The sequence below is a fragment of the Heptranchias perlo genome, chromosome 10 (genome assembly GCF_035084215.1).
Source record: "Heptranchias perlo isolate sHepPer1 chromosome 10, sHepPer1.hap1, whole genome shotgun sequence".
Lineage (NCBI taxonomy): Eukaryota > Metazoa > Chordata > Chondrichthyes > Hexanchiformes > Hexanchidae > Heptranchias > Heptranchias perlo.
Genome location: NC_090334.1, coordinates 52,487,540 through 52,514,853, shown reverse-complemented (window position 1 = coordinate 52,514,853; position 27,314 = coordinate 52,487,540). Strand labels below are relative to the sequence as shown.

The following is a 27,314-nucleotide window of genomic DNA, read 5'->3' as shown; positions in this document are numbered from 1 at the left end:
ACAGGACTGCATGCATGCTAAACAGCGGAAGCAACACGCTATAGACAGAGCTAAGGTAATTCCACAACCAACGGATCAGATCAAAGCTCTGCAGTCCTGCCACATCCAATCATGAATGATGGTGGACAGTTAAACAACTAACGGGAGGAGGCGGCTCTGTAAACATCCCCATCCTCAATGATGGTGGAGTCCAGCATGTGAGTGCAAAAGGCAAGACTGAAGCGTTTGCAACCATCTTCAGCCAGAAGTGCCAAGTGGATGATCCATCTTGGCCTCCTCCCGATATCCCTACCATCACAGAAGCCTGTCTTCAGCCAATTCGATTCACTCCACGTGATATCAAGAAACGGCTGAGTGCACTGGATACAGCAAAGACTACTGGCCCTGACATCCCGGCTGTAGTGCTGACGACTTGTGCACCTCCAGCCAAACTGTTCCAGTACAGCTACAACACTGGCATCTACCAGACAATGTGGAAAATTGCCCAAGTATGTCCTGTCCACAAAAAGCAGGGCATATCCAATCTGGCCAATTACCACCCCATCAGCCTACTCTCAATCATTAGCAAAGTGATGGAAGGTATCGTCAACAGTGCTATCAAGCGGCAGTTACTCACCAATAACCTGCTCACCGATGCTCAGTTTGGGTTCTGCCAGGACCACTCGGCTCCAGACCTCATTACACCCTTGGTCCAAACATGGACAAAAGAGCTGAATTCCAGAGGTGAAGTGAAAGTGACTTCCCTTGACATCAAGGTAGCATTTGACGAGTGTGCACCAAGGAGCCCTAGTAAAATTAAAGTCAATGGGAATCGGGGGGAAAACTCTCCAGTGGCTGGAGTCATACCTAGCACAAAGGAAGATGGTAGTGGTTGTTGGAGGCCAATCATCTCAGCCCCAGGACATTGCTGCAGGAGTTCCTCTGGGCAGTGTCTTAGGCCCAACCATCTTCAGCTGCTTCATCAATGACCTTCCCTTCATCATAAGGTCAGAAATGGGGATGTTCACACAGTGTTCAGTTCCATTCACAACACCTCAGATAACGAAGCAGTTCGAGCCCACATGCAGCAAGACCTGGACAACATCCAGGCTTGGGCTGATAAGTGGCAAGTAACATTCGCGCCAGACAATGACCATCTCCAACGAGAGAATCTAACCACCTCCCCTTGACATTCAACGGCATTACCGTTGCCGAATCCCCCACCATCAACATCCTGGGGGTCACCATTGACCAGAAACTTAACTGGACCAGCCATATAAATACTGTGGCTACAAGAGCAGGTCAGAGGCCGGGCATTCTGTGGCGAGTGACTCACCTCCTGGCTCCCCAAAGCCTTTCCACCATCTACAAGGCACAAGTCAGGAGTGTGATGGAATACTCTCCACTTGCCTGGATGAGTGCAGCTGCAACAACACTGAAGAAGCTCGACACCATCCAGGACAAAGCAGCCCACTTGATAGGCACCCCATTCACCACCCTAAACATTCACTCCCTCCACCACCGGCACACAGTGGCTGCAGTGTGTACCATCCACAGGATGCACTGCAGCAAGTTGCCACGGCTTCTTCGACAGCACCTCCCAAACCCGTGACCTCTACCACCTAGAAAGACAAGGGCAGCAGGCACATGGGAACAACACCACCTGCACATTCCCCTCCAAGTCACACCATCCTGACTTGGAAATATATCGTCGTTCCTTCATCGTCGCTGGGTCAAAACCCTGGAACTCCCTACCTAGCAGCACTGTGGGAGAACCTTCACCACACGGACTGCAGCGGTTCAAGGAGGCGGCTCACTACCACCTTCTCAAGGGCAATTAGGGGTGGGCAATAAACGCTGGCCTTGCCAGCGACACCCACATCCCATGAACGAATTTTTAAAAAAATTAGTAACTGACTCAAAAGGAAGCAAAAGGCAACCATAAGGAGAGCTAGGTTGATTGCGGGGGCTAGGCAAGGCATTGAATAGGATGCGCAGGGGTCCTGTAGCTGGTATAAAATAAATGACCAATGTTCCAGTCACAATACAAAGCGGTTAAACTGCAGATGGCACCATGCTAGAGGGAACTATGGATTCGGAGAAAGCAGCCAAGGTCATATAAAGGGAGCTTCACAGAATATGCAACTTGGCTGATTAGTGACAAATGAAATTCATTAATTTCACATTCGAACTAAAATAAGAGGCACAAATGCTTCTTAGAAGAATACAACTCATCACAGATAAATTGAAAAAAATCTCGGGGTGTTATCTCATCATAACCAAACTGAGGTAGCAATAAACAAAGCAAATAAGTTGCTGGGCTGTATTTACAAATCAGTTGAGTTCAAATCTCCAGAAGCTATGTTGAAGCTATACAATGCCCTGGCGAGTATAGTGTACGGTTCTGTCATCACGCAATTGCTAGAGACAGTGAAGAGAGGAGTATCGAGGCTGTTTCCAAGTACTATTAGGATGAGCTGGAGGAACAACTTATAAGTTAGGGCTCTTCAGCATTGAAAAGTGACATCTCAGAAGGGACCTTTGAAAGTACTTAATTGGATAGAAAAGATAAAGGAGCAGGACAAGAAGGCATTTGTTCAGAGCTGTGAAGGGCATGTTTAGGACAGATGTCAAAGTATTTATTTACAGAGGGTAATCAACAGTTCGAATAGGCTGCCAGGAAGGTGTCTGAGGCTGAATTGCTGGAGTCTTAGTGGCTAAATGCTGTAAAGGAAAAATGGTAGGGTTGACATTCAGGAAGGATGTCATCACTGACTGAAGGGCCTTCTTTATCTCAATCTGTCTTGTCCTTCCCCTCAAATTCAGTGAGGAATTCAATGCTGTATTGAGAATGCCCTTACAAAAATATCATGATCAAAAACATTGATTAGTATTGCTTTGGTGCTTGACCAGCCTTTATTTTTGTCTGTTTTGTAAGAATTTAAAGGGAAGAATAAATGTAGCGTATAACCTATTTTGCAGTTAATGAAACAAATGAAGGTTTTACACTGATAAATGCAACATTAGGAACAGATTAAATTTTTCAGAGAACTTCACTTTTCAGTTCTAGATTGCTCAAAGGGTTGGCAGGTGAAAGATCTAATTATGTAATCTTTTAAATTAATTTCCAGGTCTAATTAAGGGCATCTATATGGATATTTCAGCAAGCCCTTTCTGATTTCTGTATAAAATATTCAGTTTACAGTGCTCAAACCACTAATAGTACTTCTTGCTAGCCTTGGTTATCACGTGTTTCTAATTTAAAATTCCTACACTATTAAGGTAGAGTATAATTCGGATTCCTGGGTATTGAGATTCAAGTTAATTTCCAGATGGAAGCATAAGTAGTGCTGACAGCTAATAAGTTTTTTCTTATTCGTTCATGGGATGTGGGTGTCGCTGGCAAGGCCGGCATTTATTGCCCATCCCTAATTGCCCTTGAGAAAGTGGTGGTGAGCCGCCTTCTTGAAGTGACACAGCACCAGCCCCTGATATTTCCCAGTTCATCTGATATTCCTCAAATTGACCCTAGCAGAGATATTTGAATCATCGACAGCTACAGGTGAGGTGCCTGAAGATTGGAGGGTAGCAAATGTTGTGCCTTTGTTTAAGAAGGGCGGCAGGGAAAAGCCTGGGAACTACAGACCGGTGAGCCTGACATCTGTAGTGGGTAAGTTGTTAGAGGGTATTCTGAGAGACAGGATCTACAGGCATTTGGAGAGGAAGGGACTGATTAGGAACAGTCAGCATGGTTTTGTGAGAGGAAAATCATGTCTCACGAATTTGATTGAGTTTTTGGAAGGGGTAACCAAGAAGATAGATGAGGGCTGTGCAGTAGACGTGGTCTACATGGACTTTAGCAAAGCCTTTGACAAGGTACCGCATGGTAGGTTGTTACTAAGGTTAAATCTCACGGGATCCAACGTGAGGTAGCCAATTGGATACAAAATTGGATTGACGACATAAGACAGAGGGTGGTTGTAGAGGGTTGTTTTTCAAACTGGAGGCCTGTGACCAGCGGTGTGCCTCAGGGATCGGTGCTGGGTCCGCTGTTATTTGTTATTTATATTAATGATTTGGATGAGAATTTAGGAGGCATGGTTAGTAAGTTTGCAGATGACACCAAGATGGGTGGCATTGTGGACAGTGAAGAAGGTTATCTAGGATTGCAACGGGATCTTGATAAATTGGGCCAGTGGGCCGATGAATGGCAGATGGAGTTTAATTTAGATAAATGTGAGGTGATGCATTTTGGTAGATCGACTCGGGCCAGGACCTACTCCGTTAATGGTAGGGCGTTGGGGAGAGTTAGAGAACAAAGAGATCTCGGAGTACAGGTTCATAGCTCCTTGAAAGTGGAGTCACAGGTGGATAGGGTGGTGAAGGCGGCATTCAGCATGCTTGGTTTCATTGGTCAGAACATTGAATACAGGAGTTGGGATGTCTTGTTGAAGTTGAACAAGACATTAGTAAGGCCACACTTGGAATACTGTGTACAGTTCTGGTCACCCTATTATAGAAAGGATATTATTAAACTAGAAAGAGTGCAGAAAAGATTTACTAGGATGCTACCGGGACTTGATGGTTTGACTTATAGGGAGAGGTTGGATAGACTGAGACTTTTTTCCCTGGAGAGTAGGAGGTTAAGGGGTGATCTTATAGAAGTCTATAAAATATTGAGGGGCATAGATAAGGTAGATAGTCAAAATCTTTTCCCAAAGGTAGGGGAGTCTATAACGAGGGGACATAGATTTAAGGTGAGAGGGGAGAGATACAAAAGGGTCCAGAGGGGCAATTTTTTCACTCAAAGGGTGGTGAGTGTCTGGAACGAGCTGCCAGAGGCAGTAGTAGAGGCGGGTACAATTTTGTCTTTTAAAAAGCATTTGGACAGTTACATGGGTAAGATGGGTATAGAGGGATATGGGCCAAGTGCAGGCAATTGGGACTAGCTTAGTGGTATAAACTGGGCGACATGGACATGTTGGGCCGAAGGGCCTGTTTCCATGTTGTAAACTTCTATGATTCTATGACCTGCATGTGCTGCTACATAAAGTGGTGGAGATGGTAAGGGGAAAATGAGAAGAATGGAGAAAACGTGACTCCAAATTAATTCCATGAAGCACTTCAAATGTTTCTATATAAAAGGTACTATGTTAGTGCAAGTGTTATGGTATATTTTTTAAATTTAGGACTGGATTCCTTAAATATATTTTAATAACAACATCCATACAAGTGCATAGTTTCTTTTTGGTGAAACTCAACCCAGTCACATGCACCCACAAATAGAGCCAAACTTGGTAAAACTACTAAAAAAAATATAAATCATCAGCCGTTAAATTGGATTAATAAATCTCTTCTGGTTCCTGTTCATTAACCACAGCAAGACCAGCTCCAGATTAGCCTCTACTATTTCAGCCTAGTACCCAGTTTATATTTAGGAGTGATCTAAGTTTGATCCAGAAATGGACCAAGTATATGTGCTGGCAAAGCTGGTCAGTAATGTGGAAGTGATCTGTAGTGATGTTATGGAGAAAGCCAATGGAAAAAAACCAGTATATTTAACATAGTAAAATGTCCCTAGGTGCTTCACGGTGGGGGGGGGGGAAATAAAAAAAGGATGCCAAGCCAACGGAAGAGAGGCTAGGAGAGGTGACCTTGGTCAGAGATCAGTTTTAAAGGAGGAATGGGAGGTAGAGCGGTTCAATGAGGGCCAAGGTGGCTGATGGCATGGATGCCAATGATGGGGAGGAGGGAAGGGGAGGGGAGATGTACAACAGGCTAGAGTCAGAGGACAGGTTTGAGGTTGGGATATTGGGTTGGAAGTGGTTACAGAGATATGGAGGGGCGAGTCCATGACCCAATTTAATCATGAGGAGGAAAACTGCTGGTACTTTCTTCTATTGCGAGAAGCTTAAATATAAATATTAATGCTAAAGGGTCATGTTTAGAGCTAGGAAGAGCTATCCAAGCACCCATCTTTGCAGATGAAGTTGCTTAGGATTTATGTGAGATAGCAGCACTCTCTGTGGGTTAACCTTTCGTTAACAGAAAACTTTGCAAAGTTAACAATTTAACAAACACCATATATTGGACACTGTTATCATATCAAATCTTCCTTGTGGAAACAAACATTTTAAAACTTTTACTGTGTAGTCTCTAGTTGTATTCATTGGAGATCTAAATTCAGTGCTCTTCTCTAAATGAGTTCTTCTGCATCCATGTGGGAATGGAAGGTTCTGGACATTCTGCCTATTTGCATTAGTTTCCAAATTTAACAGGCCCCTTGCATCTATAGGGCTGAGATTTATTACTGTCCTACCTGCTTTCTTTTGCTGGCGAGGAAGAGGCAATCCTACCATGGCTCTTATCAAAGTATTTTATCTAAAGCCAAGGTTGAGGAAGATGGTGAAACTGAATGCTTTTTTCTTCTGGATTTTTAATGAATAATCTATTCTAAGACAATTCCCCCTCCCCATACAAAAATACATGTCCGGGGATAGAGCTGGGCAGGAAAATAGATTTTTTTTTAAAAAAAAGAAAGTTATACAACTTAAAATAAGTTACTATGTAGATACAACCAATAATTTGTTATTTTACTGTGATAGTGAAAATAGATTTCTATATATGACTTTCTATTAGCAAACGGCTCCACTTGTGCAGTGTGGGGCAAGAACATTCAGTTATTTTGAGTGCTTTGTTTTCTTAATCATGAGGTCAGTGATGCCCAAGTACAATACAAGGGTATTTAATACAAAGGACCATGTTATTACACAAAGCAAATGTCATTACCTGATGCTGTACGTGTGATGTACTGCTTGCTCCGCTGTTGTCTTGAAAGATTGGAATGGGAACCACGCTTTTCTCTTAATTGCTCATCCTGTGATACTGGTGACACACTCTGCAGCAACAAGTGAAAGATTAAATTCAATTTGTTTCCTTTTTCAAGAAATGCTCAATACCTCTATAAACATTGAGCTTAAGATGATTTTGTTTTTCGAGGATATAACCAGCTGCACTTTGGGATAGGTATTCCTACCCTGACTGAGGAAGAGGAAGAGGGACAGGAAGAGGAAGAGAGCAGAGGGAAGCCTTGCAGTGAGGAATGATCATTCTGGAGATAGATTTCTGCAGAGAGTGGGCTCATGTGATAGACGTGTTCGAAGTTGGTTGGAGGAGATATCAGGGCATGGTGTCGAGAGGATGAGGGGGAAGGAAACTCATTCTGCTAAGTCAACAAAAGGAAACAGACTAGTTAATTATCTCAGGAAAAACATCAAAAGAAACCATTGTGCTATTCCATGATTCCCACAAACATTTAAAACATACAGTTTTAGATTTCAATAATTAAAATCAGAATATCAAAAACATTTCCTGTTTCATAAAGAAATTGTACTAAAAGTCCAACTTTCATGCTGGTTATTTTAGAATGATAAAAAGTTTAACAACTGAGATAGTAGATTTTTAGCTTGCTGCCTGTATAAGTTTAATATTTCAAAACCCACAAAGATTTTCTTTCTACAATGAACACACTAGAATGCTGTTACAGCACCGTAAAGTAACTTAAATAGTATTGAAATTAAACTCTAACATCAGAATGTTCAATGGACCTTTCAAGTATAATTGCTGCTTTTACATGACCTCATAACAGATGCATTTTTTCTGATAGTAAATGCTCAGCCTATACAAGCAAGGCCTGATGAATTACTTGGTGTCAGGATGTTTCTTGATTTAACAAATTATGTTTCCATTGCAATGTGAAGCTTACAGTGAACGGATGCTCCCTAATTAAAAGGAAAGAAGGCTCACAAGGATATAAAGTAAAAAGAAAACTAGAAAATACAAACATGGGTGAACTCAGATGCAGTATAGAATGAACAGTTTAGAATTGTGTGATATTGTTACATGAATAAAGCTGGAGACCTTTCTGAACACTTCATTTTTAATTACTTACAAATTTGTTTATAGCACTTTAAGACTAATTCCCACTCAGAATGCATTTTTCACTTATGCTGTAAATTCATGGATTAAACAAGTAATCTCAGCAGCTTAGCTAATTTACAAAATAATTTGGGCAAAATACTTCTCAACATTTCTGCACTGTTTCCTATGCTAAGTTTGAAAACTAACTAAATGGAAATTAAACATTTCAGTTGAACAAAAAGATTGAAGTTTCACAGTCCCTCCCTCATATTTACCAGTGGGAGATCCATAAGTACTTGCATGCCATCTCCTGGTCCCATGTGAGCCACATGGTTGAAGTTTGTTGGATTTGATATCAGCTTTGACCGCATCTCAGGATCTCTCAGCATCTCCCTGGTATGAAAACACAGATAATACATGCAAATTAAAAGTTCTGAAATTTGTCATAAAAATGGCTCAACATCTCTGAAACGACATGTATTGTGACACTGCTCAAGGACTTTATCCTACCGTCTTTGTTGTAACCTTTCCTCTTCTGGTATCTTAAAAGCAAACCTCTTTTTGCTGCGGGTTCTGAGCATCTGCTTTCTGCTGTTGTCTGAAGTATCTGGCACATTCAAATCATCTCTCTCTGTAAATAATGTTTAAAATGAATGCCAATCATAAAGCCAATTGTGTCAGACAATTAAGACATGAGGCCTCTATATCTCATGTGTGGAATTATAGCCGAGATATTAAAAGATGTTAAAGGGCATCAGTGAATGAATCAAAGCAGTCTCTGCTTATGATGGTGTGGATATACGGCTATATTACAATCTACACATAGGTTATCTTTCCAAAGCTTATGATCGACCTTTCATGAGCAAAAGATAACTCTCAAATACAAGAAAGCTGGATGGCCTTTCATATGAACAAATATCTGAGAACTCATCAACTGGTAACTAGTAAGCAATGTTGCCATTGAGATACTCTTAGTTATTCAATGACACGTGGGTCCTGTAAGAGATTTTCCTCCCAGTTGGCTTCAGTTTTAAAGATAGTAACTCATGCTTGGGTAAGATAACAGATGCCGCTGGTAGCTCTTCAGAATTTTGCCCAAGTGACCTTTCATGTGCGAGCCTAGATAGTGAATGTTGGCAGGCTACTCCAATCTAGTCTTCATTCAATATTCTCATGTGTGTTTTTTCCATCAGGTATCATGGGATAGTAGTTAGGAATGGGAACCCCGGTTGATTTTTTTCCTTGCCTAATACAGGAACAATGACTCCTACTGTAGTGTTGCCACCACTGCCCCAGCAGAGATAATTTAAATCAGCACAGACCATGGATCGAGCTTGGAACCTTTTTGCTCTATATTGCTCAGTACTACACTGGGTAATGCATTTACCCTGGCTTCTTAAAGACTTCATTCACCTTTTTTTAAGATAATTCTTGAAAAAAGCAGCACGCTTCATCGCACACAAAGTTAAGTGTTGCTTCAAATGTGTGATTCCTGACTTTCACACTTGCAAAATATAAATTCTCTGACAATGAGATTGTCAGTAATTCTCAAATAAAACATAATTTGAATAAAATTGAGTACATGCTGAATTTTATTAAATAAAACAGCTGTAACCCAAAATTGTTGTGGTATGTCAATGGAATAATGTTTAAAAAGTGTTCAATTAAAATGAAAAATAAGAAACAGTATTCCACAATTTACTACACTTTTACCTAAAAAAAAAACCAAGACATTCCACTAAACACAGATCCACAGCAAAAACTATCCCTTGTTGAACATCAGATCTTTACTCAGTTGCAACTGGCTCAAGAAAGTCAAATTACAAGCTGATCTGAACAGGGTAGGGTGCAGCAGTGTTTGGGGCCAATTGCACTGTAACATTTAATGTTACGGAGTTCAGGACAAAATAGCAAATATTCTACTTTTCAAAACATAGTCACAAAGCAAAGGTCCATTTCTCCAATACACAAGGACGTGACATATACTCTAATTAAAAAAACTTATGAAATTAACGAAACAAACCTGAGTAGTTATTCTTGAAATATATTAACCGTGGAGGTTCAGAGTTGAGCTGGTTTAGTGTACCTTCAGCATTTAATGGTCGGATCTGGTTTAAAAAATAAAATCCAATCTGAGTACTGTACTATGCAAGATATGCAACAGCTAAGAACAGACCGTTGTATCCAAACTGGACTTTGTGACCATATACAGTACCTTTCCAAGAGGAATTGTTTGGACCCATTCCATGGTGTTCACATCAAAGATGTCCACTCCATACTCACTGTATACTGCTAGATATGAAGAGGCGTAACCTAGCATAGGTGTAAAAAGTAAATAGTCAAATTCAGTAAAAGATATGATAGTCAAAGTTAAGTCCAACAAAATTTGATGTTAAAAATGAGTTATTTTTCTTTCGGTGTCAATTTGCTCCCCACCCCACCTTACGGGGGGGTATGGTTCCACAGACACTGGATGCCCTGTTGTACATAGCCGTCACTGTGTGCCCTTCAAAACCCCCACAACGACAACAGCTTGTATTCATACAGCACCTTTAATGTAACAAATATCCCAAGGTGCTTCGCAGATAGGCATAAAGAAAACAGACAGCAAGCCAAGAGAAATTAGGATGGATGAGCAAAAGCTGGGTCAGAGAGATTCGTTTTGAAGAGTTTTTTTTAAAAAGAGTGGAGAGATAGCTGCATTCTAGAAAGTAGGATCCTGGCAGGTGAAGATTCTACTGCCAATGCTGGGGTGAAGGCAGAGGACATGCAGGAAGCCAGAGTCAGAGCAGTTGAGTGCTTAGGGGGAATAGAGGCCTGTATGAGATTTCAGAGATAGGGTGGGGTGTCATAAAAGGACATGAGGAAAAGGATTTAAAGTTGAAGTGTTAGGGAATAGGGATCCAGTTTAGGTCACAGAAGACTGGACTGATGAGCCTGTGGGACAGGATATGTACAGCAGGGTTTTGGATAAGTTGGGGTTTATGGAGGATGGAAGATGAGGGGCCAGCAAAGGGAGTGTTGGCTTAGTAAAGACCAGAGGTAACAAAGACATGCATAAGAGTTTGTGGCTGAGGTTCTGTGGTAAGGGAAAAGGTGGGCAACTTTCTCGGTCTGGAAGGATGAGAACAGGGAGTTACAGGAGAATGGGCAAGGAGCTTGTGATTACATTTTCAAGGACCTTGGAGAGGAAAGGGTAATTGGAGATGAGGCACTGAGGACAGAGGGCCAAGGGAAGGTTTTCTGAGGAAGGGGTAATAACAGTTTTGAAGGGGAGAAGGAACCATTGACAAGGCAACTGGCATGGCCAGGAAGGGGAGTTAGGTGGTCAGAAATTGAATTGGAAGGAGAGTGAGCGAGCAAGAGGTGATTCTCAGATGAAATGAGCTTGGAGATCATGGGGAACGGGCGGGGGCAAGAGAAGCTGCAGAGAGGCAGCAGTTCAGGATTAGAGTGGAAGGGAAGATGCAGCAGAGGCAGTTGCACAAATAGCTTTGAGCTTGGCGACAAAAGTCCATGAGCTCCTTACACTTGTACCTCACTCAAATGGCCTTTATTCATGACTGGGCCTTGTCAGTGAATGTCAGCAGGCTATTCAGTCATGCAGACACTGCAGCTAGGCCAAACTCTGTTTCGAGCCGATGCTTATGTATGTTCCAGCAGGGGTCGTCAGAGAGCAACAAGGCTGATTTCCCCTGATTAAGCTGGGGTGCTGAAGTGAACTAAGTGCCCATACAGCTGTTATGGCTGGGATCAGCTAAGTCAGCACAGACCCAGGATCAAACTTGGGATAGTCCCCGTCTTTATGTCTCAGCTTTTCAACTAGATAAACTAGTGAAGCTCATATTTGATTTTTAATAAAGATTTCCAATAACTGCTCCAGGAATGCCTCCAAAATTGATATTTTAGAGAATTTGAGGAACCTCATATCTTGTCACATGGTTTTGTTGCTTACACAAAGCCAGAACTTACACACCAGCTTAGCTAATTCAGTTTTCTACAAAATTCAAGTAATAGTGACTTTGAAATTGAAGTAACGATCAGATTTACAAATGAAAGAAAAAACACTTCATGCTCCAAAAACTCCTCACTTTTCTTCTCACTGACACATTTTAAATTGATGACCCTTTGTCACCGACTCCCCAGAGAAAACAAAATTTCCCTATTCACCCTGCAAATACACTTCATTGTTTTCAAAATCTCTATTAAGTCTCTTAGCCTCCTCTGCTGCAGTGGCAACAGTCCAAATATCTCAAATCTCTCCTCATAAGTATAGTTTCATATCCATGGCATCATCCTGCTTAATCTATGCAATATGATCTCCATGGCTTTAAGCTCCTTTCTATAATGGGCACCTAGAACTGCACACAGTACTCTTAACTGTGGCCTAGCCATTCTCTTGTACAAATGTATTACCTTTTTACTATTATACCCCTATGCCTATATTTATAAAACCCAAATTGCTACTAGCCATTTTTTTTTTAAGCTTCACGTACCTGCATTTGGACCTTCAGGGAATTATGTATTTGAACCACTGGGTCTCAGTTATCCAAACCCTTCAGCATCTTTCCATTGAATATATACTGCCATTTTCTATCCCAAAATGTATCACATCACACTTTTCTACATTAAATTGCACCTACTACCTGTCTGTCCATGCCATTAACCTATATCCTCCTGAAGATTTTTTTTTAAAAGTCTGCCTAGTTGTTTGCCAAATCCCCTACTTTTATGTCATCAACAAATTTCAATATTGTTATCCCCATGTCAGAGTACAAATCCATAAATAAATCAAGAGCAAAGTGGATCCAGCACTGACCTGTGGGGTACACCACTCCCAACCCTTCTTCAATTTGAGCAATACTCATTAATCTCAATCCTTTGTTTCCTGTCCCATCAACCAACTTTCTATCCAAGCTGCTACATTTCCTCTTATACAAGACACCTTACTGAATGCCTACTATATTCCCTTTACCCAGTCACCTATTCAAAAACTATTAAACTGGTCAAACACGACTTGCATGTAACTAATCTGTGCTGGTTCATCTAAGACTACATGACAAACAAACAGTTTGGGAGCACAGAGGTAGTGGTGGGGTTGAGAGAAGTGGTGCAGAGATATAACTAGGTGTCATCAGTGGACATGTGGAAGCTGATCCCCATTTTCAGATGATGTTGCAAAGGGGCAATGTGTAGATGAGGAAGAGGAGGGGCCAAGGATGGATCCTTGCTGGTCTCCAGAGGGGATAATGAGGAAGTAGGAAGAGAAACCATTGCTAGAGGCACACTGGCTACAATCAAATAGGTAAGAGTAGAACCAAGTGAACCCATTCCCCACCTTAGTGGGACTGCAAGAGAAGCTTTGGAGGAGGATCACGCGATCAATCATTTTGAAGGTTGCAGAAGATGAAGGTGGTAAAAGAAAGGATAATGCACCATGGTCACAGTCACAGAGAATGTCATTCGTGACCTTGGTTAGGGCCTTTTCAGTGTTGTGGAAAGGGTGGAAATCTGATTGGAAGGATTCAAACAGGGAGTTGCACAAAAGATGGGCATGGATCTGGGACATGACAACATGTTCAAACATATGCCTTTGAGTGAATTCTTGAAAAGGGAACTAGCCAGGAGAACAACCCTCCCATTTCCTGGGAACACAATGAGAAAAAGACAAAGAGCAATGCCTAGTGATGGATAATTCACTCATCTTAAGTCCAGAACCAGAAGGTTGACCATGAAAACCTGAGTCTGCTAATAGTGATAGTGTGGTGTATTTTTAAAATTATTTTTCTTGTTTGTAATGAGGGATCTGAAGTTAGCTGGATTAAGATGAAATTTGATTCTTACTGTTATGCTCAGTTGCTGTCAATGAAATGAAGTAGTTTGCCATTTCATATCTGCATAGTTTCCCTGAAGTGTTTTTGGTTCATCTATTGAAAGATTGGAGAAGCGCATGTGAGGACACGTGAAAGACACAATATCCAGTTCAGATCACAAGGGGTCCCATTATTATGCCTCCAGGCTACATTATCTTTGGTTGGATATTGGGCAGTACAAGCACACTCATGAATGTAAGATGTTTGGACACATAGGGGAGTGTGCGGTACTGCTGAACCCGGGAGAATGTCTAAAGCAGACCTGAAGTTTCTAACACAGAGTTTTACTATGAGCTTTTTTTTAAAAAAAAGTTAAGATTTCAGATGATCTGTAACATCCCTTTTTGAAATTCTTTCCATCTTATTTCTTATTCCAACACTGAATGCTGATGATACCATGGGGAAATTATTTTAGAAGTGAAGAAACCTACTTCAGTGCATGAATAGTCTACTGATACATGAATAAAAAAGACTTGAGTGAGGTACTGAAGGGCACCCATGTTTGTTCTGGATAAAAATCAGAAGTACAAAGCCTTTCCAACAGTTTAGCGGGTAAATAATCTGCTTGGTGTATTCTGAGTCATGCAGACCAGGAATGTTTACAGTTCAATCTCTGATGTGTACTAAGTTAATTTATCTCAGCCAGTGTAATGGGGGGCTACAATTCATCTCATTGCTCTGAGCCTTTGGCAGGAGCAAGGGGTAGCTGTGAGAGACAATCAGCCCAGATTTCCACTATCCAGTGATCTCTGCTGGAAAGTGTACATGTGGGTTTTGGAGGAAGAAGGGATAAGGCTGATTTCTTGAAACACATTCTGATACTGTCTAGACTTATACATGAAGGGTAGGCACTTGGTCAAGTAGCAGAGGGATGTTGGATTCCATAAAACTATACTCTGGCATGAGTCACCAAAGGACAGAAGGGGAGAACATTAGGGCCAAAATGTTAAAAAGAAAACCAAGTGTTCAAAGTCAATCATTTCCTGGTACCCGTTTGATTTTTAAAAAAAAAGGCACTCAGATGGTAAAACTTGCTCCTTAATAAGTTAACTAGCTATCTGACACTGCAGTATTATTCCAACAGCGTGGAACTAATGTACACTCCAAAAAACAGATATTAAAACAAGAGAAATATGTATTACATGGGCATTTAGCATTTTCTACCAGGATATAATTTTTTAAAAATATGCTTGTGATGACAGTTCTTTCTGGATTGGTGCTTTGATGGCTGTTTGAGTAGACAAATTACTTGCCTACGTATTCCGTTTCGAAGAGTTATTCAGCTAACTGAACAACCCGAATCGGTTTTGTGTTGTAATATTCTGCATATTAAATAATCTTTGTTTTAGTACAAAATATTTTGGATGAATATTTGAGAGTGCTTTATGCACCCTAGAAGACAGTAGATACATAAAATCTTTTTGAAACGTAAATTCCACAATGTTAATTTAATTGAACAATCAAATGCGTAATCGTTAAGTATGCTTCGATGTTTAAAAGCAGTTTCGGAAATATTGCAGAAGTAATGCATTTAACAGCCTCACATTGGCACGTGAATACTAAAAGGGAGAAAAGATCTGGATCAACAGAAAAAACACACTAAAATACAACGTAATGGCAACTGGTACACAGAGCAGAAAATGTATACATACCGCAGGCAACAGGAACTGCAGGCCACATCAGCTCTTGCATTCGTGACCTTCTGCCTTGCAAGTCCACATATACACCAACATGGCTAAAGCAGAGCAAGTACTCTTTATTGCTAAGCTGCACAGCACAAAGAGCATCAAAAGGCTGCTGCGAGAGAAATGCAAGCGATGAGTCCAATGGATTTATAAGGTTAATGGAAGGCCCATCTCCCTGGACGTTAAGCAGCGAAAATCCACAAGGGTAGCCAACGCAAAGTCTTTCTTCAAAGATAGTCATCCATTGCACATTGCCTGGGGCCTGAACTTCATTGAATTTCTTGTAATAGGGTTTAGTTCGGCTAATTTCATAGCACAGGACTTGCCGTTTCACTGCCACAAAGAGACAGCACACAATACCCTGCCGCAAAGATCCAGAAACCATAGTCTGGCAGCCTTTTGTTTCAGTAAGTTTAATATCAAAGACGGTCTCAGGTCCATCAAAAGCAACCCACGGATAAAAGTGAACATGTCGGTTTCGGCCACAGATAAGGACAATGAGTTTTTCTTTGGGAATAAGCTCAATCTGGTAGACTTTTTTACAGTCAGCTGCTCGAACTATCACTGCAATCAGAGAAGATTAATTATAAGCACTGCAAAATTTCCTGCATTCAAAATTTATAATAAATGTAATTAAGGTTCATTTTCATCATTTATTAAGTGAACCAAGTTTACAAAAGTTCATTTCTACTTTCTTTTTAAAAATCTTTCACAATCATGGACATTCTCTGAAAAATGTTACTGTTCAGTTGTAATTACTGAATTAAAAACTGCCTAAAACCCAAATTAAAAAAGGTAAATTGATATTTAGTAACATACTATCTCGCGTTAGCTCTACCGCATACAGTCCTTCCTCTGTGCCCAGAGCTATACGCTCACGATCTAGGAGAAGCACAAAAACAGAGTTTTAATTTTGCAAAAATAAATTGTAAGAATTAGTATTAGAATTTATATTCTCTTTATCCAGGAAGAATACATCAACTAGTCTTACCTATAACAGCAGCAGATAAACTTGTTTTAATAAAAGGCAGTGTACTATCATATGCTTCTTGTGGAATATATACAATTCTGTTTCTAAGTTTATTTTTTTGCAGGATATTCTGCAATCCTTCTAGGATTCCAACCCATTTCCTCTTCTCACTTTCACTTTCTGTCAGAATTAGCAGTGAACAGTTCTTTGATGGTGAGGACAGGAGTGCAGTTGTCACCTGCAGAACAAAAGCTGGTGTAATTATATTTGTGTTGATTATACAAATTCAAAAAACTAATTATCATCCTTTCTGGGTGTGAAGTAAATTCAGTGTGATACAGAACATTATCTTTTTATGTCACTGGTTTTAATAGTTTCCATCCTACTCCTTCAAAATACAGTGTATTGGAACACTGTGCCACTGAATTTTTTTCAAAAATTTACATTAATATATGAGGGATGTCAGTGTTGGGAGAATGGAGTGATACTGAATTTGAAACAGAATTTCAGCATTAAAGCAAGGACAGGTAAAAGCAAAAATCCCACTGACTACTCCAGCTTTGACCAGAAAAGAATTCCCACTAAATTAGTGTGAAGTTTTTCATTTGCTATACTTTTACGACCTTTCTGACAGAGACTGCCCACTTAGGGATAGAAGTGCACCGTGACTCACCAAAGTCACTTCTTGTAGGACTCTCTCAGATGCCAGGAAAAGGATAATTTCACCCCTACCATCTAAGATGGATTTGAGGCCAGGCTCCATTACTCCTCATTCAAAGTATGAAATCAGTACACAGATCAAGGGCTGCCATTCATTACCAAAACTTCCAATCACAATACATATACTTTCATTGCACCCAGTCTCAATGTAGACAATGTAAGAGCCACAAGAACTGCATAATTAAAATTCATTATTGAGAGATTAATGCTAACCTTGAAAATGCAAGGAATATCCTTTCGGGTAGCATGAATTACATCCGATGCAAATACTGAACTCACAGAAAAGGCTTCATCTCTGTAAATAAAAGTTTACTGGATTACCACAACAAATTTTAAATTTGATTGTAACATTAAGTAAAGTTTGAGGGAGAAAAGCACACAGATTTTACAAAAGGTATACTCTCTCTCTACCAGCTTCCCAACCCTCTGCAAAAATAAACCATACATGCGACCTTTCCCACGTACAGTTAGACATTCATTGGTCCTTTGACAACAGAGAGTAGATGGTAAAAATAAAATGGTGGATGAAGCATGGTTTAGAAACAAATTTTACAGATAATCATTGGAAGCTGCAGGACCCCATAATTATTTTTAATTAGAAAATACTCCAAGATAATCCCAAATTATTAAACAGCTTCAGATTCAGTTAAATTAAAGATTATGGGGTTCTCCACATAACTCTGGTGGAATATTCGTGAAAACCCCAAAGAAACGGCGTATTTTTGAGAAGGAATTCATTTGGTGAAATAATTCACATACTGAATTTGACAAAACTATTTGACAAAGAGGAATTTGGGCTAATTTATATGGAGATATTTCTATTAATTTGAATTTAGCACGAGGGATTAAAATCAACACACAAGCATTTGGGAACATAGGTCAACGTGAACCAGCTTCAGAAATGATGATTCCTGCATACCACATCAGTGAGAGAGAGAGGCTAGTTAAGACCTTCCAGTAAACATTCACAAATAATATGCTGGAATGGCTTCATTGAAGTGAGCCCTGTGGGGTGAAGGGGACAGCTGCCAGGAGCCCACACCTAGGCAGACTGTAGCAGGTTTAAATAGCAGTTTGACTGGTTGATCCCCAGGCAAGGAGAGCTGAGGGGGTGGGGGTCAGAGGTTAAGTTTTTAGCTTTCTGTCGAGTCAGCAGTATTCAGCAATGAAAGTCAGACACAAAGGCCGAGAACTCTTTTTAAGTTCAGCGTTGACTAGTTTCAGAGATTTGCTGGTTAGTGAAGTGAGATAGGAACAGGAGTAGGCCATTCAGCCCCTCGTGCCTGCTCCGCCATTTGATAAGATCATGGCTGATCTGTGATCTAACTTCACATACCTGCCTTTGGTCCATATCCCGTAATATCTTTGGTTGCCAAAAAGCTATCTATCTCAGATTTAAATTTAGCAATTCAGCTAGTATCAATTGCGGAAGAGAGCCCGCTAACACAGATAGTGTAATATGTTTTGTTATTTTCTATGTTATGAGAAGTATTATGAAATTGAATGGAATTTGCTGTAAACTTTATTTTATTGTTCACATATTACATTCAAAATCAGTTTATTTGTCGACAATTGGCCTCATCTCATCAGTGTATCAGTTCCCCTCAAACAAGACAGGAGAAACACATGGGTCATATGAGACACTTCAGTATCTAGTTCACACAATGAGGATTGCATGATCATGACCTCCAGGTCACACTATCATATGCCTAGATGTTGGGCAGTGAAGGTAGAGGATGGCAAGGAATTGAGGTCTGCTTACAGCAGTGCTTAGTGATGCGGAACCCAAGAGAATATTGATAGAGACCTGAAATTTGCAATATTTAGGATTCATAAAGCAATGGAAAGCTACAATTGCTGAGTCATTTTCAGATTCATTGCAACAAACACAATTTTAGAAGTGACAAGGAAAATCTTAACAAAAAGTATGCTTAATTTCTGTAACTGTCAAGTAACTACCCACAAATCAATGGATGGATACCACTGTAATCCAACTTATCCATTGCTTCTTTGAATGGAAAGGATTGAGAATTTAAGAGTCAAAATACTAATCTACATTTTATTCGTCAACACTTTACTATTTCTAAATCTGAAAACTTACCTCAAATCCAGCACCAGGCTAGCAACAACTCCAGGCTGCATAGATTTGCCTTCAGCTACATCATACAGAAAAAGCTTACAATCACAAACCACTGCATATGCTCTTTGCCAACCTTTCTTCACCCCCGTGGGCTTAGGAACCTTAAGAATGCCAGTAAGGGAAAAAAAAATTAAAGATTGTCAAATGATCATGAAATTTCAACACGAACTTTTGCACAAGCCCCCGTCTCAATTTTTTGTTGAACTTTTGCAAGGGCAATTTTCTTTTCTAATTCTGTTTTGAATCTTTGTTATCTTTCTACTCCACTATTCAGATTCAGACAACTATCCCTTTCAAAATTTATTAAGAATACAAATTTTGGAAAAAAATACACAATATCATTTAAGAATAAAATTCTGTTCTGGCTTCCCCCAAAAGTGCCTCAATGGAACATCAAACCTGAATACAGCTATGTACTAATTATTTTTCTGCTATTTCAAAAGCAACCATAGTTGTAGTTTATGAAATTAAAAGCACAAATGGATCTAATAATCAGTTTGATTTCTATTTCTCAACAAAAGGATCCCTTGCATTTTGAGTCATTAACCAAATCAGCAAATGAGGCATGCTCGTCAGTCAGCTATTTAACACTAAAAAGTGAATCTGAGAAAAATAGTGGACTGAATAAGATCGTTCATTTTTAATTTCTCCATTCCCTGTTTGCATCCCTTCTGAAAGTGGCGACTCATTCTTGGGTAAGGGTGCCCAACTAGTCATCTGTTATGCATAAACTTAGATAGTGAGGATTAGCAGGCTATTTGAATATGGGGCTATTATAAACCCAAACCTGAATTTACCTGATGCTCATAATGTACTATCTGGGCTTTGAATTGGGTTGTATGCTGGGTTGTGAACAGGATTTCTAGTTGATTTTTCCCTTTCCCAGGTAGGGGACACTGAGGCTGCTCTGGTTGAGATCGGCTAACTCACCACAGATTAGGGATCATGCTTGGTATCTTTCTGGTCAGTTCAGCACAATATCACACGGCAGTGCATTTACTCACTTGAGTACTTATAATGTCATTTTGGTTAACCCTTGTGGTTCTTAGTTAATGCTAGGCTCTCTCCCTTAGGCAATGAGGATTGGAAGGCTATTTGAACATTGGGGTCAAGGTTGGTTATCTGTCACAACTGATACTCATATAGATGATGGTGAACTGTATGGTCTGTTTTACCTGTGAAGTACTGGGAGCAAGCAGCACTGTAGATACTGTAATAGTATCCAAAATCAAGTAAATTAACATGGACCATCTTTTCAAAGTGCCAAGTGCAATAACTGTCTTATCAATAAACCCAAGCTCTTTCAGCCCTGTGTTAATCCTACCAATGTGCTAATATTGAATATACACTGTGAATATGCTTGTGTAGCAATCTGTGTAACCTTTACCATAAATTCAACATCTTATCCAAAGAGTTTTATTTCCATACCTTTACATAGCCTTTGTAAGCTGTTCCGATACCCCTCTGAACATCTATTCCAAGTGGCCTCTTCGCTTGCTCAGATGGAATAGGGCATACTTGAGGGGCACTGTCCTTGCATAAGACATGGCATATAAATGAGCATACTATGGAACAATAAAAGTTATATTGAGGGAGATGTATAATAAAAAGCACATTAGATGTTATTGCAACATTAGTAATATTGAGCATACGGAACAGAAATTTAGTTATTATCTAATGACTGCACAATTTTTCACTCAACTATGTTATCACCATTTTGTTGAATTAAAAAATATAGGTTAAGAATAAGTTACACAAGTCAAATTTCTATATTTTATACTGTATATCTCAAACATTAAATCTCAAGAATGTCAAAAGTATTAGAATAGATAACGCTAATGTTTCACTCACCATCGCAGGCATATCCCTGTCGTACTAAACCCACCATTAGAGATGTACAATGGCTACACTGTGTAGGGCTCGAGAAAGTTCTGATACTGACTTGATGGGCTTTTGGCTGTGGAATTAAAGAGAAAGGTACAAAATCTGACATTAATTGATATAGCAGTTTTTTTTTTAAATTAAAAATAAGTTTACATCTCTACTGAATAGGATTGAGTGAACTAGTTCAATTTTCAGGTTGATTCAGTGCATTCCAAACTGTCATTTTGCACCTTTACCTTTGTTACAAACATTTTACAGAAATTATTCTGAAATAAGTAAAACTTGGCTCGAGTCTGATCAACAAGACCAAATGCAGATGAGGCTTGGACTTTTAGATTAATGTCTATTCCTGATAACTATATAAAGTTACCTTAGGCAAAGGAGTAGGCTGTACAAATATAGGAGATGTAGCAGCAGGAGCAGTTTGCTGGGGTGTTATTGGCTCCTGAAATTTACAAAGAAAAAGCAAATGTTGAGCATGGATTTACTACAACTTATGATTTTAACACTAGTGATAGAAAAGCTGACATTATTCTGTTGGTTAAAACATTTTTGCAAGTCAAATTTATTTAAGAATCTGGACATTGTGAAGTGATCATATATAACTATACTGGAATTATATTACACAGTCAGTTCAGGCAGCTTTGAACACGGCATTTTTGAAGGTGCAAAGCACAACATATTGGTATACTGATACACAATGCCACAGCGTGATGGGATGTTTAATCCCCACTCCACTAGAGGGCCAATATCCTTAAAGCCCAATCAAAGACACTTGTTTCAGGTCACAAAATATTCAGTCACTCTTCATAATGTAGCGTATATTGTTAAATTAAAATCTCAGACAAATTAAAATGTAATGTGTTATTTAACTAAAACTATTGCACCTCTGCAAATGATGTCACTTAAGCCTTCTGGTGACAAAATCAACATATTCTATGCCAAAAAGGCTTAACTGGCAATTTAGTACAAGACTCCTGCAATTACTGTAGAAGTTACTGCTCTCACACAGAGATCTCATCCTGCTCCCTGGTTTTCAGAGATCATCTTGCAAGAGACAACATACATAAACTGTCAGTCTTCGTAAAGCTAAGTCTCCCTCATTTTATACATGGAAACATCCAATATCTACATGTTCCCTAAATATCCATTGATAGATTAAAAATCGTACATCTGCATGCATTCACCGTGAATTTTCTTAATCATAAATTCTGATGTCCATATTTATAATGAAAACTGCCTATATAAACTTGCCATACTATAATTACACCCACGTGTCAGTAGAAGTATTGCAGCTTCACTACTGAGAGAGCAATAATTGCAGCATGACAAGTTTACAATCATGCTTCATGATTGCATCTCAATGCTTCAAGAACGGGGAAGGCTGAGCAAGTTCCAGTGGCCAGGGAGCCTGGTGGAAGGAGGAAAAAAAGAGCAGGTCAACACCAAGGGTGCAGACCCCACCATACCAACCTGCTCCCTCCCCCCATCTACAAAAATGTTCTCGAGTGGGTAAAAGCACGGCCTCGTGTAGCACTATGCCATGCAGTCCAGAAGGCCCCGGTTTGATTCCCAATCTGTGTTGTTAGCTAGATGGCAGTTGCAGTACAACAATTCAGCTCAATGCCACTGGGCTAGGGAGGAGTAAATAACAGTTCCTGTTTACTACCTGGTCACCTTTGATGTAAAGTGTGTTTATGCAGATGTTAGGTGGAAAGAGGATGCGACTTGGCTGCAATGTCCTCCACGGTAAAACAGTCTGCCAATCTAGGTTCATACATGAAGAATAGCTGAAGCTGTACCCAACAAGGTTCGGCACATTCAGGAAAGCAGTAAATTGGGTTAGGAAAAGGGTAAGCAATCAATCTTCTTGGGAGAATATTATATTCCATAAAAAAATGCTGCAAGTGGCTTAACAGCATTTGCAAAGCTGAATTCTTTAACAGAAAATATTTCTATCAGTGTGACAGATCTTACAGTACTTACATCCCTTCGTTCCACATTACTAGAAAGTGATGGTGATGGAGAATGGGAAGATGCTTCTGGTTTTAGGCCTCCTATGTCAGACTCACTAATGGAACCACTCTGTAGAAAATAAACAATTTTAAATAAGACTCTGGTAAAGAAACTGTATCAAATCAATGCTTTAGTTGAATATTATCTCCAATTGAAAAAAGTCAGATATGATCATTTGCTTTGCTCAAATCTTTACAAAATTTCATTAAAAATTTTAAAGTATAAAAAACTGTACCCATGCAACATTCTTTTTACAATCATTACATTTCTGATGTTATGATGCAGTGTATTTCAATTTTGAAGACTTCTGTGTTTTTATTTATGGCTAAAGTTACGCACGGTAAATGTGTTCTAGAAATAGAGTTTAAGATAGAACTACCTTTCCTCACTAAACTTCAAATAGAAGCTGCAGACCAAATGTCTGCAAGACACAGGAAGGTTCTTCGATCCATAGATCAGCCAGAATGCAGACGCTTGTGTCTGGACCACTCAAGAAGCTCGACACCATCCAGGACAAAGCAGCCTGCTTGATTGGCACCCCATCCACCACCCTAAACATTCACTCCCTTCACCACCGGCGCACAGTGGCTGCAGTGTGTACCATCCACAGGATGCACTGCAGCAACTCGCCAAGGCTTCTTCGACAGCACCTCCCAAACCCGCAACCTCTACCACCTGGAAGGACAAGAGTAGCAGGTACATGGGAACAACACCACCTGCACGTTCCCCTCCAAGTCACACACCATCCCGACTTGGAAATATATCACCGTTCCTTCATCGTCACTGGGTCAAAATCCTGGAACTCCCTTCCTAACAGCACTGTGGGAGAACCTTCACCACATGGACTGCAACGGTTCAAGGCGGCGGTTCACCACCACCTTCTCAAGGCCAATTAGGGATGGGCAATAAAATGCCGGCCTCGCCAGCGACACCCACATCCCATGAACGAATAAAAAAAAATGCTAATCAAATTATTGGTCCTTTTATTTGTTGGTTTCAAACCATGTCAATCAGACAGAAGAATGGCTTTAATTGCTGGTAAGTGCCTAAGTATGTGATTTTGTAGTCAAATGCATTACATCCTAAATGGCTGAACCATCAAGGGGGCATTGTGCTAGGAAACATTCAAAATATGCATTGTATAAAACATTAGCAAGTTCTGGCTAATAGCTGTCTTGCTCATTAAAAAATACCTGCATTTATATAGCACCTTTCACGACCGTAGGACATCCCATACCAACGAACTACTTTAGAAGTGCTGCATTGCGGCAAACGCGGCAGCCAATTTTCACACAGCAATGAAATAAACGACCAGATCATCTGTTTTAAGTGTTGGTTAAAGGATAAACGTTGGCCAGTACACCAGGAGACACTCTTTGAATAGTACCGTGGGATCTTTTACGTCCCCCCCCCCCCAAGAGCAGACTTGGTTTAACCTCTCATCCGAAAGACAGCATCTCCAACATTGCAGCGTTGCTTCAGTACTGCATTGAAGTGTCAGCCAAATTATGTGTTTAAATTTCTGGATTGGGACTTGAACCCACAACCTTCTGATTCAGAGATGGGAGTGAGCCACAGCTGACACTGTAACATGGAATTCAAACATCTGCCAGCTTAAATTTGATTGATTCATAGTTCTTTATTCAGATGCCTTTTGGTTTGGAATATAGTCCACTCTTCTTAATTTGAAGTTACTTAATTTGAAGTTACTTAATTTAAACTATCTGTTCATTTGAATTGAAACCATGCCAGAATAACAGCTATTTTATTTGAATTGCTTAGTTTGAATTAGCAGATAATTTGATTTTTTTTCCAAGCAAAAACAACTTCAAACAGTAAGCGTACACTCAATATACTGTAGATTCTTTTCAGTATCTTTAGTTCAATTTCTGCAATTGACGCTTGCATGCTGTGGCATATGTCATTGCCCACGTATAGTTATGCGCTGTTAAAGGTCTATGATAAACTTTCATCCAAAGTCTGATCATATGAACAGTTTAAAAATAATTTCCAGAAAAGATTATTTTATCCCCTTGTGGTTCTATTGTCTTGCTTCAGAATACCTTATTTGTAAATAAACCTATTAGTTTTCATCTGAATGTAATGATCTGACAGTGTAGTATTTACCACCTTTCAGATTAGACAGGAGAAATATGGTGGGCATCCCATATTGCTGAGTGCAAAATAATGTGGCTAAGGGGTAATAGTCCTGTGGCATGTTATCCTATTCAGGTGTAAATAAGGTACAGGTGTCAGTTCATTGAAGACTTGGTTTGCTTACTGAAACTGCTTTTTTGTGAACACAATAAGAGTGTTGGAAAAAGTCCCAAACTGTAAGCGTCCTCCATTTTTTGCAAGGCATTAGGTTAAAAAGAATTCTTCGGTATTATTTGGTACAGGTGAGATAATATACAGGAAGGCGTTCAACAAATCTTTCCAAAATTGGTATTTGACTTATAAAATACTCAGCTTGCCAACTTTTCTCAAAAGGGAAAGTAGAGAACTATGCAGTATTAATACACGGCATTGTGTTCAGATTTTCAGAAGACTAGGAACCAGGTAGCTTTAGTGAAGCAATGAGCCGAGTTTGGCAGCACATGAAGGATGTGTTTGCATGTCTTTGTTTTAATGTAATAGCTTCCTTTGTTCCTTTTTGCTGGCAAGAAGAGTCTTATCTCTCCTCTACTTCAATCAACAAAACAACTTCTAGTTTGTGGACATTGATGGAGCATGGTACATTGGCGAGACCATGCAGACACTGCGATAACGGATGAACGGACACCGCGCAACAATCGCCAGACAGGAGGGTTTCCTCCCAGTCGGGGAACACTTCAGCAGTCAAGGACATTCAGCCACCGATCTTCGGGTAAGCGTTCTCCAAGGCGACCTTCGAGACACACGACAACGCAAAGTCGTCGAGCAGAAATTGATAGCCAAGTTCCGCACCCATGAGGACGGCCTCAACCGGGATCTTGGGTTCATGTCACGCTACACGTAACCCCATCAGCGAATAAAAGTTATCTGTTTTTAATACAACGGGTCATTCTCTGTCTTTCTCTTCCTTTCGGATGTTTCTCCCTCTTCCTCTCTGTCTTTTGTTCTGGCCGTTTGTATATTCGGTGGTCCTGTAGGTAACATCTATCTGTCTGAACACTTTGATTGCCTTGACAAGTGGCAGTTGGAAAGATTATCTGTAATCACCAGGTATTGTTCTCTGACTATAAATGCGAAACGTTCAAGGAATCCCACTCACTCACCTGACGAAGGAGATAATCTCCGAAAGCTTGTGATTTTCAAATAAAACTGTTGGACTATAACCTGGTGTTGTAAGATTCTTTACATTTGTCAACCCCAGTCCATCACCGGCATCTCCACATCATTCCTCCACTCTAACATAGATAGTATGGTGCAGTTTGAAGCAGCAGGTTATATTTTTGTTAATATCTGATTTAATTAGAGATAGATTAGATTTATGGTAAGTTTGTGTGCACCAGATTGCATATTGAAAGAATAGTTGTTTTTTTGTATGTTGGGATTTTTAAGTTGTTTATCGTGACTTTGGGTAGTTATCCTATCTTGTTTGGTCTTTATGAATCACATTTTGTCCTGGTCATTCTCTTTGTTTGTTGTCTAATTATAACATAGATTTATCTTGTCAGGTGTCACAGTATAATTTGTGTATGTTGACGGGGTCTTTTGTTGAGTTCTTGTACTGTGCACACCTTTGGCTTTACTTCTTTTTATGTCTCCTGTGCCCAATTCACAGTGGAGTTGGTGCCAGAATAAATTGAACATTTATGGAACTGCACTTGCATGAACTGATCAAGAAATGTGGTTAACTGTGCACTCTTAACTTGAACCTTCAGGGGTTGATTTATATTAGCATTCATTCAGAAGTGTAATAATATAAATCCTTGAATGAACTATGGTCTGTATCTGTACCCTAGAATTCTCAATATTCTCTTGATAGCCACAATTTTGTTTCATCATTTAAGGATTTTCTTTTTCTTATTTAGAATTGTGACTTAGTTTTACATCAGTTACTATTTCCAGAATCTTAAAATATAAAGGAACATAAGAACATAAGAAATAGGAGTAGGCCAATCGGCCCCTCGAGCCTGCTCCGC

At 39.8% G+C, this 27,314-nt stretch overlaps 1 protein-coding gene across 3 annotated transcripts in view; it reads right to left on the bottom strand.

Moving 5' to 3' along the window:
- cdc42bpb (CDC42 binding protein kinase beta (DMPK-like)) overlaps window positions 1–27,314 on the bottom strand; it is a 202,896-nt gene that overhangs the window by 3,381 nt on the left and 172,201 nt on the right. For 2 of the 3 annotated variants that reach the window (XM_067991767.1, XM_067991768.1), the window contains 14 exons: window positions 23,158–23,256; window positions 21,542–21,616; window positions 21,139–21,244; window positions 20,716–20,852; window positions 19,249–19,388; window positions 17,361–17,442; window positions 16,449–16,665; window positions 16,277–16,339; window positions 15,425–16,021; window positions 10,115–10,212; window positions 9,923–10,007; window positions 8,410–8,530; window positions 8,175–8,292; window positions 6,769–6,877 (listed from right to left, as the gene is read on the bottom strand). In XM_067991767.1, coding sequence (XP_067847868.1) covers window positions 6,769–6,877; window positions 8,175–8,292; window positions 8,410–8,530; window positions 9,923–10,007; window positions 10,115–10,212; window positions 15,425–16,021; window positions 16,277–16,339; window positions 16,449–16,665; window positions 17,361–17,442; window positions 19,249–19,388; window positions 20,716–20,852; window positions 21,139–21,244; window positions 21,542–21,616; window positions 23,158–23,256 — 2,047 coding nt within the window. Of the gene's footprint in view, window positions 1–6,768; window positions 6,878–7,015; window positions 7,205–8,174; window positions 8,293–8,409; window positions 8,531–9,922; window positions 10,008–10,114; window positions 10,213–15,424; window positions 16,022–16,276; window positions 16,340–16,448; window positions 16,666–17,360; window positions 17,443–19,248; window positions 19,389–20,715; window positions 20,853–21,138; window positions 21,245–21,541; window positions 21,617–23,157; window positions 23,257–27,314 lie in introns of all 3 variants that reach the window. The other variant, XM_067991769.1, reaches the window with a different exon arrangement.